Genomic DNA, 16248 nt, shown 5'->3' on the forward strand with positions numbered 1-16248 from the left:
CCACTTATCCCATCCCCACTGTTCCGTACGCAAAATCGGTCTTAAAAGTACTTGAACATTTTTGCTTATAACTTATAAACTATCTAAGATCCAACCAATCTGCTAGCGAGTTCCTCTGTTCCCATCTGCACAATATTTCTGATCGATTGATACCTTGTACGACTTTATATGTTCAGCCGTTTGCCCTGTAGAGGTTTACAAAGGATTGACATATATTAGGACGATTTTTCAATGTTAAAACTCAGTTTCCTGTTAATATACGTTAGTGGCTACTCCGCTATTTTTTTTACTTAGCTTCGCGCCACCACCGTCGCGCTGTATCTGTATTTTTTAAATTTTTTATTAGAGAATATACAATCTATACACAAAGGCATAATAAGAATATGTGTTACCACAATTTAAAAAAAAAACAAGAATATGGTGAGGGAAGAAACCATCCAGTGATCGCACTTTTTTTGCTTAAGGCCGTCTACACACGGAGTTATTCATTAGAAACTAATTACTGACGCAAATCACTAACCAGTGTACGTTTAGTCACTAACTATGTTATTCAATGGAACACAACTGGTTAACTAGTTACTCACGTGTGAGTGATCACTAAGGCTTTTTTTTACTTAGCTCGTGAGTCGTGACACTACCGTGTCGCTGAACAGGATAATATTGACGAGTGACGACACCAGCTAACACGACGTTTCTGGTCACCAGCGCCACGATTTCACCGGGCGTTACCTATACGATACTCATGTTTAACTATCTTTTTCAGCTGCCAAAAATGTTACCAACAACATCCACGCTATTTTCTCTTGTTTATGAGCCCCCTGTTTCGAGGGAGGATTGGTGACAACTGTAACTGGGTCTAAAACGCCTATAATGCGTCGTACCAAACGTTTGTGACCGGTTTAACCGAATATGTGTAAGGAATGTGTTGAACGTTAACCCGGCGATAATACCTACCAATTCCGATTCCGATTAGGATAGTCCAGAATTTACGCGGCGCGTTAGCTGGTTTTTAATATCACAAATTCCATTAGCGATTGTGTGGGTATTTGACGTGTTAACACTGTGGCGGCGAACACACATTAAGATTTATTTTCGGAATTGATATTTTCAATAATGTTAGTTATAACTTATAACTATATAGTACATACAGTGGATTCTACCTAATGCGGGCACCGATTAATGTGAGCTAAATGTTCTAAATTATAAATTATGCATAAATAAAATGAATAAATTATATTTTCCAATTCAATATTTAATACTATAATGTACACTATTTACTCGCATTTGCTAAAAATATTCAATTGGTGTTTCATTTTAACAGGTAATGGTATACAGGTAACAGATAACAGGTACAATTAATTCAAAGAACATGTATGCTGAAGTGTTTTGCTTGGTGATATGCTTTGACCACTTTAATTCTAATCGGTGTATATAATGGTAATAAATGGGTATCTACAATATAAATATAATTAAATTTGAATAAATAGTCGCATTCTTATTTAGTATTTATATTGGTATTTAACCATAAAAAGCATTAAAACATTGTTAAAGTTTTATGTCTCTTTGTATAATAGTTTTTATTAATTTATTTACAATTAAAATTTCTTCATATTTGATAAGTTTTATTAGTACAAAACAAAATATATTTATATAAAGTGGGCACTACACTATATCATCTCAAATGATGGCTAAAATGTAATATTTGGTAAATTAGTAAGTGGGTGCATAGTTTTGTACTTCCAGGGTGAAATATCTCCCCAATCTGCCTCTGAGTACTAGCCTAAGTATTATTTCAAACCCATTAGACTAACTCAGAATCTTAAATTATATTAACATATTATATTGATAATATTAATTCCTATTAAATGCTTGATAAATAGTGGTAATGTTGAACTGCATTTGAATGGTTAGATATATTGCTGTTTTAAATAATAATGTAAATAGTTGCCTTAAGTTAATTTTATAAAATCCGCACAGCTGAAAATGGAAGTCAGCATGCAATCTTTGTAATGAAAAAAAAGCAATCTGAAAAATGTATAGAAAAATTTTTTGGTTAGTTATCCTTATTTTGTTCGTAATTCGATATCGAACAGATATCCCCGGACTATATATTATATCAATTTACTTTTCGCCGAAGTGTAACGTTTGCTGTTATAGATCGTTTGTTCAAAATCAAAGTTGTCCGTCTTATCTATATAGAATGAAAAAAAACATGATTGTAAAAATGAAATTCGACATTTTCCAATCTACAAATATTTATATTTAAAAATAAAAATAATAAAAACCTCATTTTCAGTGGTCTGACATAGATAATACAATATGACGATGTCGAATAAGGTCACCGACACAGATAGAATCGGAAGAAAACTGTTTTGATTATTGATTTTAACAAACCTGTCTTTGAATAACACATAGTTATAAAAATTAAAGATGATTAAAGATACATATCCAAATATAATATTAATAAGCACTGGTGGTCCGACAATGATTCTGTTCATGAGGTCCAGGGACTCCATAGTATTAGAATACATAATGCTCAATTCGCTAATGGGAATGATGCCCTTTGATATTTCGTAGTTTAATTTGTACACGATTATTTGGACGAACGTTATTAAAAACATATACTCGTAATACATGCAACGGTTATAAATGAATGTGTACGACCATATAACCTAAAATAATAATGTGATTATTAATTCGTGGTTTGAGAGCAATAATGTAATGTTTAAAATCTAATGATTTAAATTTTACTCATTATAAATTAAAAATAAATTACTCGCCCAATCAAATATACTGTAGTCTTTGTTGATGATGATAAAACCTATTATTGATGTGACGTGTACCATAAAATGCATTACTAAAATAACGATGCTTATCCAAAATATTGTCGTTTTAAGAATAACTTCACTGTGAAACTTTTTTAATGTATCAAGTGTGTCCGTAAATGTTTCAATTATATTCGATAGTTCATTATCGAAGTGTAATCGCCATGAAATTGAGAAGAGTGGTCCCAAAATCATAAATTCTGCACTTGTAATTAATAAAATTGACATAGGATCCATAATATTTAATATATTACTTATAGTCTGTAAATAGATATACAATTCAAATTATTATTTTTAATGTTTTACCACAATATGTAAATCTAATTTAATGTCAAGTAAATAATAAAAACATAATATGAGGTTCGATATAATTTTATTGCTATTATTATATTATATATTATTAATAATGCATTAATTGCGTGCCCACTTTATATAAATATATTTTGTTTTGTACTAATAAAACTTATCAGATATGAAGAAATTTGAATTGTGAATAGATAAATGAATAAAAACTATTAGGTATAGAAAGAGTCAAAGAGTCATAAAAATTTAACAATGTTTTACTACCTTTTTTGGTTAAATACTAATAGAAATACTAAATAAGAATGCGACTATTTATTCAAATGTATTTATATTTATACCCATTTATTTCCATTATATGCACCGATTAGAATTAAAGTGGTTAAGGAAATTCGCCAAGCAAAACACTTCAACATCCATGTTCTCCGAATTAATTTTACACTTCCGTTACCAGTTAAAATAAAACACCAATTTAATATTTTTAGCAAATAAATAGTGTTCATTATTTTGTATCAATTAAAAATATGTTTTAATAATAAGTTGGCCAACTGACGTTACATACAACATAAATTGTAAGTTTTCTTATGAGACAATAGTTTTAGTTTTTCCCTTGCTAGTAGATATGAAATAAATATTTTTTTTCAAACAAATACTTAGAGTGAAGTGGGTTTAAACAGTGCATATATTTATGTAGAACCAAAATGTATATTATATTATATACACTGTTATCAATGAGTGGCTTCTTACTAAAAATGTCAAGTCATTGTGATACTCTTACCACATAAGCTTATTGTGTATACAAATATATAGATTGTTTATTTATTTATTTAAAAAATATTATATACTAATATAGTAGTAATATGATCAAAGAAAACAGATACCTATTAAAATGGTCAGGTGCTATATTATTTATTAGTTTATGAACTGTCACAAGACATCAATTTTTATTTTATTTTCCGACCAAGCAATTAATAAATTGATTTTACTGTGATGAGTTTTTTTTTTTTTAAATTATGATTCCTACTTAACATAATTATTCACCATTTACTTCTAAGAAAAACATAAAGCTTGAATTCACTGAAGTCTCGGCTCTGTTTTTCATAAGCGTTGTTACATAAATTAATAAAATATAACTTACTTACATTAAATTTTTTTTTAAATATCTGATGAATAGAAATTTCTTTACTATTCCCTTTCACTAAGCATGTGTATTGAATATAATATTACTTTCATTCAAGAAATAAATTTATTCATATTTTGATTTTTGTCAATTTAAGGCATAGATACTGAAAGAATAATATATTTTTAAATGTAAACGGTTTTTTCGAATATAAAACACGTTTCTCCTCACGTTTGTCCTTTATTCGGCACCAAGCCGTATCGAACATCATCTTCACCTGATTTATAGTCGTCGTACATTTGATTCTATTTTTTTTCGTGTCGGAAACATCCTACCGATTTAGTAATCGGCTTGCAGTTATGTGTCATTAAGTATTGAGTTCATTGAATAGTACAAATTTGATGTACATTTTTGTTACTTCAAATTTTTTTTCTATAGCTAGTAAGTATAAATAATTAATTTTTATAACTTTAGTTGAAATACAATAAATCTGAATAAGTCTTGTTACAATGCCCAAGAATATTATTTCGTTTTTAACATTTATAAAACTGAAAAGTTATTAATTAAATTAGCCAACTATACTTAAGAATATGGTTTAGTCATTTGGAATTATCATCAATAATAAGAAATAGCTCATAATGACACCCAGTTAGCTATTGTATATTATTGTTTTTAATATTAATTAATTATTTAAATGCTATAATAATATAATTAAAATATAATATATTATTATGTTGTACCGAATTTCTTATAATAATATATTATCAATACAAAGAAAATATATTTAACGGGTTCAATGCGACTATATAATATATACTGTATAGGTACCCGATATTATTAACAAAGGGTAAATTGAATATTAATTGAATTTTTACATAATTAGATGGAGCTCTTGGAATAAAATACTGGATGATCCATTCAACGCAGGACATTCATTACCTGCTTCAAAAACTTAAAATTTTTTCAAGACGTTAAGAAACAACCTTTTTTATAACTTAAAATATTTTTAAGTTATGACTAATAAACTACTTTTCCGAAATTTGATTTTTATAGATCGATAAATTCCGAATAATATTCTGCTACGGAATATGAAATTAAAAATACATATTGTCATTTAAAATATCGAATCCATTCAATGATATAATTATAGTCTGTATTATTATCTATTTAAGTGAATTTAAAACCACGGCCGTATTGGTCGATACATAGGATCGATATAAGCAAGTCTCACAGCATTAATCCAGTGGCGCCTTTTGAATTTTGAGTTTGTTTTTTTAATAAGGTTCCAAGATGTAAACAGGTCAATTTTTTATCATCGTCAGAGCCATTTTTTCCTCATCACAGTAAATACATGTATTTGATATGAATAGTGCATCGTGCATGCATGGGTATGAAGGGTTATATGTTTGATATTTTGATGAATTAAATAAATTTGATTTGAAAGCATTCCGCAACTATATATTATATTACCTCGATACATATTATATTATACGCATTATGTTTCATAATATATTTGTACTTTTATGCATAGGCTATCTGAGCATTTGTAAATTTAATGGTAGGTCAATAACCAATAAGACGCAGAAAAAAAGTAGAGTTACCAATGTACACCCTGCGATACCCAAAATGGCACCGCAGATGGTAATATCATCCACATCACTAACCATGTATTATTATATATGTAATATATATAAGTATACGTAACGTTGGTTGTGTAAAATGTTTGGCGGCGTGGATTGGAAGACATGTTAAAGACACGGTCGATTTAAAATAGACAATTTATAATATAATTTAGTGTATTGATAGATCACCTGATTTATTCTCTTGATGTGGAATTATATATTATATTTTACGATTTTAGTAGGCGCCTATATATTTTTAAAGGGTGGGTTAAATGTAAATAAATCGTGAAATGTTAAAAATATCTATGACATGTACCACGTATTACGTGAAAAATTGTAAATTGTCGGCTTATTTTTGAAATTCTAAAACATTGTTGATGAAACAAACTACAACAACGTCCAAACGTACTAGTCGTCATGTTATACTTCACCGAGCAACCGAGTGGGAAAGGCCACCGTATATGAGCTTGAAACGGTGGATTTTACGCAGGCACGGATCCAGGGCACGAATTTGGGGGGGGGGGCAAACAGTATTTCTAATATTTCTCATCAATGGTAGTATTCAGTAGTAGGAACTCATGTATTGGGATGAGGGGGGGGGTCTACACAATACATGATATATTATACTCAAAAACAAAAATTTGCATCTTATAGGTATAAATAAAAAAAGGTGGGGAAGTGGATGTCACTCTGCTGTATAGCAGGTTACAAGTGGATCACTGTAATGGATGGTGTTAAATTTGAATTCAATGATATAATATCATTGTATAAGAAAAACAATTCTGAGCGAAAACGGTCAGTCAGCCTATGATATTACTAAGTATATTTGATGATATTAAGGTGAATAAAGTAATTTATATTATATTACCTATTTACGTGGAATCTTGTTTTAAATTTTCAATCCTTAGCTATAAAAGTTGAACATTTTATACATTTTTAATTACAAAATAATTATTTAATTTTAAATTAAAAATCAAAGAAAATTTAAGTCAAAATTCAAACTTTAAATGCTTATAAAAAAAAATGTATTACCTACCTATGTATTTTTAATATTTTTCAACTGCTATTGTGACAATATATCAGGAGCTTTGCATTAAATTTTCACGCTTTTTTACCCAACAAGTAACATTTTATTGATATTCATAGAAAAAAAAACTAAAAAAATTGAAAATTGACAATGTCAGTAAAAAGCTCAAAAAGAGTCAAATTATTTTCAAAATTCTATGGTATATAGAAAATGCTAATATAAACATTCAGTGAAATATTCAAGTATCTACAGTAATTCGTTTTTTAATTACAATAAAATAAGAAAATCGTCACGTGAGAAATCGAGTGAATATCAAATATTGTAAAAACATGAATTTCAAACGCTCATAAAAATTTAATTTGACTTTCTTGTAGACATTTTTTTTTTGGATAAAGGTAGACAAATTTATAAGGAGTCTTGTATTACATTTTCAAATCTTAGATTTAAAAAAGAAAATTTTTTATGAATTTCTAACTCAAAATAATTTGCGAATTTTCGTAATTTTTACGTGTTTTGTCAATATTTGAACTTTAAATGCTTATAAAAAAAAAAATGTTACTACGGATTTTTGATTTTTTTCATATGCCTTTGAAACAATATACTAGGAGCCTTCTATAAAATTTCAAGCTTTTTTAGCCAACAAATAACATTTTATTGATATTTATAGAAAAAAAACTAAAAAAAAAATGGAAACCGAAAATGTCCGTAAACAGCTCAAAACAAATCAACATATTTGGAAAATGTTATGGTGTTTAGAAAATGCTAATATAAACATTTAGTCAAATTTTAATGTATAGGTACGCATGTCATTTGTTTAAGAGTTGCACAAAAACCAAAATCGATTTATCCAAAAACAGATTTTGCATAAAAATTCCCTTTTTTCCTTAATTTTTCTTTTGTTTTTCATGGCGCTTTTGAAAACAACTGAGAAATTTTTCTTTTGACCTCCCCAAAGTACCAACTAGATTCACTTTCCTATCAGAAAAGATATTGTTGAAAAAAATTCAAGCATTTTTACTATCCTAAAAGGTAATGACAGACATAAAAAAAAACACACATCATTAAAATACCTATATTTAATTAGCACAAAAAGAGCTTAAATATTTTGAAAATTATTTCATACCTAGTACCTAATAGTAATCTGAATATTTAGTTAAAAATTTCAAATTTCTATATTTATTTACTTTTGAGTTAAAACAAAAAAAACCTATAAAATTTATTTGGTCAAAAACTGGTTTCATAAAAATTCCCGTTTTCCTTAATTTTTTTTGTTATTCCTGTTTATTTTGAAAAGTATTATTTTACATTAGACCTTCAAAGTACCAAATTAACTATGTCCAATTTGCTACCAGCCTCTTAGTTGAAATCATATCATTTTTTCTGTTTCAAAAAATGGCCACAGACACAATATTGTAAAATTAATAATTGTGTGTTATTTTCGTGGTTTCCGTGGTTTTAACAAATGTTGTAAGAATTTGAACTGTTTAAAAACTTATAAAAAGATGACGTCGATGTCTTTTCGATGTTTTTTATTTTTTGATTACGGGAAGAACAATTTATGAGAAACCTTTTATTAATTTTCAAGATTTTTTACTCATACTAATAAAATGTCATACTTTCATGGGTCGAAAAAATACTAAAAAAATTCAAATGTCTATAAAAACCAAAATATATTTTAAAAAGAATGCTTTTAGAGAATGCTAATATAAATTCATGGAAAATTTTATGAAAGATTCAAGAATATTTTTACTTTTAAGCCCCCAACCCTCCAATGTAACAACTAGATGTATTATGCTAACAAAAGTCTACACACTCAAAGTAGAAAATCGTAACTATAATTATTTCTACTCCAATAATAAGTGATGACCGAGGCAAAAATTCGATTGAAAAAAATCTTAGATGTGTATATTATAATTTATAGTATATTTGTAAAACCAATATACGATGATCCGATCAGAGTCTATAAATTATAATGTTAGATTTTCAGAAGAAATGGACTCGTGTCTTTTGGCTTTATAAAGCCAAATTAGGGTTTATTACAATTTAAAACGCACACAATATACCATGATATCATTGCGATATCTTGAGGTCAACGATAACGGTCGCGGGAAACTGCGGAAATATCTTATAACATTATAGGTACGCGTCCATTGAACGAATAATGATGGCGTATTAATGTTTTGGCGGCAGCGGGTGCGGCCGAAAAAACTAAACCTCGTGCGAATCGATCTGCAGGCCCGTCGTGGTGACACACTAGGCCAACGCACACGAAACACCAGCGCCGGATAATTTTCTTGGGCGTGTACGGTATTTATCGTAAGTATACGCCTCTGTCGACCGTTATTATATACTTGTTAAAAATTCGCTAACGTCCACAGCTGTATTATGTATATAGGTAGGTACTTGACGACGTGGGTTCCGAATAAATAGTTTTGAAAAACAAATTCGCGAGTCTCGGACAGATACCACATACCATATACCTACCTAGGTATATTATTTAATATGATATAATTATAGGCAATAATGTAATTTATACGCACCATGTTTATTTTGTCATCATTATATGATTCATAAATTATAAAAGTATATTATTATTACATTATAGTGTCGAATTACCAAATTTATTTTTCGTTTCGACGAGATCGCATAAAATCGTAATGATAAATCGATCTTGAAACTACCGCTTAGGTAGCACCGTAATATTATATATATCAGGTGGAACCTTTATGTATAATTTGGTTCGGCGAATTTCATATAGTTCTTAAAAATAACAAAATTGTAGATTTTGGTTCTTCAAAATTAAAAATGTCTGTATCATTTCATAAGTGGTACCGATTTTAACCTGCAGTTATAATATAATTCCTAGGTACGCATAACTCAATTAAACCAAAATAAACTAAAACGGTCAAAGTTATTGACACGTAAGGATATCTTTATACAACTTTAGGTATGTATGTAATAAGTATATTGGTTTCGTTAATAAAATATTTAATTAAGGGTTCCAGGGAGATTTCGGTTTAAATTTTTTACAGTATTCCAATATTGTTTATTTTTTTTAATTTCGATACTTTTGCAGTCTTCCATTATTTGTGTATTTTATAATTACTGCCATGGACATTGCGTGACTATAGCAGGTACATGATAGGCATGGAAAATATGGTGTACCTAGGCTACAATTATATTATCCTTATTGTGACATCATCGCATAACGAGTACGAAAAAAACAATTTTACTAAACGAATAAATGAGTATATAGGTATATAATATAATATGTAATATGTAAGGTGAATAATTATGTTATGAATATGAAATGAATGAACGTATTATTTATACATTGCAAATTAAAATCATTGCATTTCTGTAGTTATTCGACATTATTCCAGGAGTGGTTTTTCAAGTTAAATCATAAACACGAAACGGTTCACTTTATATTTTATATTTATTAATTTATTTAAAATACAACGTGTTTTACGTTCTACGTTTTGTTTAATTTTTTTTGTAACGATTCAATATAAAAATAAGATTTTTTCCCTCTACATGTTTGTTTAAAATTGTGAGTAGGTAGTTTGTTTGTATTTATTTGGTGGACATAATATCTTATCTTTACATCCATAAGCGTGGTAAAATATTATTTAAATATAAAACAATAAAATATCAAAACATTATAACCGAATCGGCAGTTTTTCCAGTTCAGGTTGAGATAAAAATATAATCATCGGCAGGTGAACCCGCGGGTGAGGTCCGATATTATTATACTGTTTTTGTTCATATACCTAAGCATGTTCGAACACAATCGAATGCTCCACAATTTATTATAAACTGATGAAACGACATTTATTTAATTTGTTCACATTGACACTCGTTAGGCGTATGACTGCAGCATGCGTATAGGTATATTTAAATTTTATTCCTTTCGGTTGGTTATCGTCTTCAGTATTCGTTGATTTTTATCGTGTCGTTGGCGCTTTTCAGCCTGCTGGTGAGGGTCGCACTGGCGTGTGGGCGCGCGCGCACCGATTTTCCGCGGCCGACCCCCTCGGCGAGTGCAGCGCGTCACGCGGCGTCCCCTCTGCCACCACACACGACGTAGTCGAGGGTCAGGTAACGCGCGTCCCGTTGTCATCCACGGTTAGGCAGTGTGCACCGTTGTCGTAGTCGTCGGTATATTAGGGAATTCGTGTCATCGGCCGGTTTGTCCGTCATAGTCAGTCAGTCGGTTACTAGGTCAGTGATAAAAGTTGACGTCATACTGCTGGTGCCATGGCGTCGCAGTATGAGGTGCCTCGCGAGGCCAGAGGGCCCGCGCTGGCCGCGGCCGGTGTACGGCCTCGCGTTGACCCCGAGGCGCTAGGAGAGGTGGACCCGGAACACTATCCTCAGCCCAAGGACTCGACCAACAGGATACGAGGCAAGTCAGACATCATCGAACTGATCTTTGGGTCCGTTGACCAGGAGCTCCTGACAGTCAAGACGTTCTACTTCTTCTTCTACTCGGCGTTCGGGTCCTTGTTCCCATTGATGGGCGTCTACTTCAAACAGATGGGCATGAATCCCAGCCAGTGTGGTCTGCTCATCGGGTCTCGGCCTTTCGTCGAGTTTCTGGCCGCCCCGTTCTGGGGAGGTCTGGCTGACAGGTAATAATAATAAAGGCGCGACCCCAATATTATAGTACTTACGAAATATTGTTTTGAAATTTCCTATTGCGATCTTATGTTTTACTTTAATTGGGTACCGTCATCTCATTGACCTATTCACAGTATACCAATGTTATAAAAGCAATAACTTTTTCCCATAATTCCCAAAATAATAATTATATTTCATTTATATTTTTTACGCATTGTGATGCGGCGCGTGTTTGGCCGCCGCCGTCACAGTTAAGTGTGGAAATGGCTCTGATCGATTTTTTACCCGTTCCTCCCCGCAGTCGACCCGCGACCGAGTGCGTTTCCCGACCCACATACACCCTCACTACCACACATCTGGTACTCGCGTAGACATCGAAACTCCGAGACGATTTACCCGACCCTTCCGATTCCGGAACTCATCTCCTAGACGTCCTGAATCTTTTCATCAACATGACATAATTTGACAACGCTATCCAACAAGTGTATGTAATGCCTACGTTATTATTATGATAAAATTCCTGTTATGTATATCGGAGATTCAAGGTCGATCTGCGTTGGTGGAGATCGGTGATTTATAAAAGGGTTTCTAAATTAAAACCTCACACGGTGTGAGGTAGTGGGAGATCGATACGATATTATTTTTCACCGTCCGACGGAAAGTTTTCGGATTTATTTCAATCATCGATCCCATCAAGCTTAACTCATTCGAGTGTATTTAAATAACTATTTGGACACGCTATACTATGATATAATCTAAATTGGGTTAACGAGCACATCAGCCCGGTTTTGTTCACGGTTATATATGTTCAGTACGTGTACAATGTTATATTATTATATTAATGTGTAATCGAAATGCAATCGAATATTATCGTTTTGGAAACGAATAATGTGTTTGATTGAAATTGATTAGGTAGTAGGTACCATATAAGGTACAATGTTATAGTATAGAAACGATTTACCAAGGAATTGAATGAGCTGCACGGTTTAGTTTATTTTAACTAACAGGTACATTTATTATTTCAATTTATATACCTATTGATATATTTTTAAACTTAACGACATCCACCAATAATCTGTTCAAACATCGTTATTGCTGAAAGTTTTACGTTGTAATACTAAATATTTTATTATCAAACGACCGATTAGGTTCTAAAATCACTCTCAAATGCACTGTTACACCTGTTTCGCTTAGTGTTAGGCCGAACAGAGACAATTTTGAATATTTAACAGTTCAGTGGTTACTGGTTATGTTTATTAGCCTTATTGTATAATCAGGCATCAGCAATCACCATAATATAGCTGAAAGCAATTAGATTATCATAGGCTCAAAATTAGTACCTAATAATAATGTACATACATATTCATCTTAACTACGATACGATTGGAATAATTTATTATCGAAGTATGGGAAAAATTCGTATAGGTTTATTTGTATTGCATCGGAATTACCCGTTTACGCAAAAATTTGATATGACCGTCTCCACCATCGCCCGCTTCCAACAATTTAAAAAAGGTTTGATTCCCGTTTCTACCAATCTACGTACCTACTTTGATAATACTATTATAATATATATATATATGTATATTATACATCCCATATTATTGAAGTATTATCCATATTCATTTTAAAGTATATTTAAGTTTTAACGTAAAATAATTGTACATGGTTTGTATGGCAATGTTGGATATTCAAAAATATAATAATTATTAATAACTCAAATAAATAAAATATAGTAATTTGTCACGTTTCTAATAAATATAATAATAAACCAAAAGTCATTTATTCATAAATACATATAATATTGCCTCATAGCTCTTAATATTGTAACTTTTAATTATTTTAATTAGGTATTATATTTATAGAAACCATGAGACAATAATATTATGTATTAATGAATAAATTACTTTTAATTTATTATTATATTTATAAAAACTTTGCCAAATATTATGTATTTTTTATTTGAGTTATTAGTTATTATTATATTTTTTCAATATTTAACGTTGTCATATAAACCATGTAAAATTGTTCTAAGTTAAAACTTAATTAATATACCTTAAAAACAATTTGGATAATAATCCAAATATATAGAATATATTTTAATAATATTACCATAACAGGTAGATTGGCGGAAACGAGAATCAAACCTTTTTTAAATTGACGGAAACGGGCGATGGCAGAAATGGTAATTTAAAGTTTTGGTGGAAATGGAACATGCCCTATTTTGTAAAACCATCTACGTATGTCACTGATAAAATAAATTAATATCAAGATTCAAAAATCTTGATGTCTTAGTGCAGTCTGTAGTTTTGGATGGGTATTACGATAAAATGATTTGATGTAAATATGTATAATAGTCATTGCTTGAAATAGAAAAAAATAAGAAGAGGTATGCAAAAGTATAACAAAAATGTACGTATTTGAATATTTGAATATTTAAATGTCTTATTGATAATTATAAGTCACACATAAATCATTTTTTAAAAATAAAAGGAGATTCGCCTCACTCCCCCCTTGCTCCACTTTTTTCAAGCACTGAACTAATAGTGTATATTTGTCGATATTATAGATATATCTATATGTACATATAAGATATCATTTAAACCTGTTAGTTCTTACATTTATCAACTAATTTCGACCCAATGAAAAGTTTTAATTAAAATACAGTAATTAAATATATGTATTATATACGTATTACTCACTTAATGCTTTTGTCATAAAAAGAAAATATATTTTAAATCATTCACATAATTTTTTTATTATTTTATTATAAGTTTACAATATTGATTATACGAGTAGTATATTATATAATATTGTAACGCTGAAATAGTTATGAGTGATAAATGATAATGCTCCGAGGTATGCAGCAACTCTTCCTTGATTAAAACTGAATAACGCACTAACGCATTTCCTATACACACTAAAAATTGATCTACTTTAATGAAAACTTCAATCGAACTATCGTTTTAAATAGTAACCACCGTGTTCTTATAGTGATTTAAAATAAATATTTACAAACTAAGTTTTGATTAAAAAATACATCATAAAATGGAAGTACAAATATTAGTAGTAAATAGCCAAATAAGTATACATTAGGTATGTGATAATATATAATATTTTATATTAGTATACTACTTATATATTCGTGCCTACTGAAGTTAACATTTAATTTTACATACAGGAATCTATATTCTTATATAGTTTGACAGAAAATCGATTTAGATACATATTTTCGAGTAACGATGCATTCATAATTCATATCAACGGGGTGTATTAGAGTTTAATTTTTTCAACAATACCTACACGATTTAAATAATACAAACGTACTAAATTGTTTACTATTCGTATAATACGTGTCACGAAATGATGAATTAAATTATATTACTGATTTATTACTGATTCCATAAATATATTATATTATATTATAAAAAAATTAGCATCTGTTTTATTATAGTTTAGAAATTTACTTACTAAAAAAATTAAAGCCGGATACAAGAAGCAAAAATACGTTATCAATCTCACTATTGCTATATTTTAGCATATTAATGTAAAAACAAAAATACACTTAACGTAACCACGGTGAACTCAGCAGTATCTGATGGCCCAGACCTTTTAGCAACGGTAAATCTGATAACATTTATCAAGACCACACAATTTTGTTTTAAAATACAGCCATGTAATTTTGATTGTAACAGACATGCAATGGTTTCAAGTTGCAAAAGCTTGTATACCAATAATATAATGATGTGAATGAGTACAAATCAACTCGAAACCGGTAGACATCATTTTTCACGCTAACCACGTTTGTTATACGTATAATATAGTCTCATGATGAAATAGTTTTCTATTTTTTTTTACATCATTAATAAATATACGATATAGGTAATATTTGGTACAATAATAAACCTATGCACCTAAACTGTAGAAATTAGTTTGTGAAAATTATTTGATTACTATTAAACTCTTCGTCAATGAAACGTTTGGTTCGTAAAGTGATACGATTAATAATACATATTTATGATATAATATAGTATTTTAATAGTAATTAGGTACTTATACGATCAAGCCCGGATTAAGGCATTTTGAGGCCCAGGGGCCAACATTTTAAATGAGGCCCCCGTACGAAAAAAAAAAATTAATGTATATTATAATGTGTTCCGGAGTGAAGTCAAATAAAAATAAAATTATGTCAAAATGTTAAAAAGTTTTGAAGATACATAAACAAATGCGTGATATGCATGGTTTTGATAAAAAAAATTAATTGCCCATAACTAAAAAAATAAAAAAGTTAAATTCAATCTTTAAAGGGTATTTATTCATCATTTTTGGTATACTTTCATAGTTTTATATGACGTTGGCCGGTCACTTCACCCTGGAACGTATTATATATTATTCAATATTAGGTACCTGATATAATAAATATAATATATAGATATTAGGTATATAGTAATAAATAATGAATAATGTATCACTTTATTTATAAATTATAATTTACAAGCTTTTTTCCTAGCTAAATAATCATTGATTTTTTTTAGATGATTTATTTAGTGTACATAGCCTATAACGAAAAAAGTAATGGACAAATTAGAGGCCCCTAAATAAATTCTAAGTATCGAGGCCCGGGGGCCATGGCCCCTCCTGCCCCCCCCCTCAATCCGGGCTTGTATACGATCTTGTGATTCTTTTTCGTTAGATGGCGCAAGGGGAAAATGTTGTTATTGGCATCGCTTT

At 29.9% G+C, this 16248-nt stretch overlaps 1 protein-coding gene across 1 annotated transcript in view; it reads left to right on the forward strand.

Moving 5' to 3' along the window:
* The first annotated feature begins 10960 nt into the window (after positions 1-10960).
* LOC100163370 (major facilitator superfamily domain-containing protein 6) overlaps positions 10961-16248 on the forward strand; it is a 13783-nt gene continuing 8495 nt past the window's right edge. Inside the window, exon 1 of the mRNA XM_001950210.5 lies at positions 10961-11528. Coding sequence (XP_001950245.2) covers positions 11155-11528 — 374 coding nt within the window. The 5' untranslated portion in view covers positions 10961-11154. The remainder of the gene's footprint in view (positions 11529-16248) is intronic.

This window comes from Acyrthosiphon pisum, chromosome A1, assembly GCF_005508785.2.
Source record: "Acyrthosiphon pisum isolate AL4f chromosome A1, pea_aphid_22Mar2018_4r6ur, whole genome shotgun sequence".
In the NCBI taxonomy this organism is placed as follows: Eukaryota; Metazoa; Arthropoda; class Insecta; order Hemiptera; family Aphididae; genus Acyrthosiphon; species Acyrthosiphon pisum.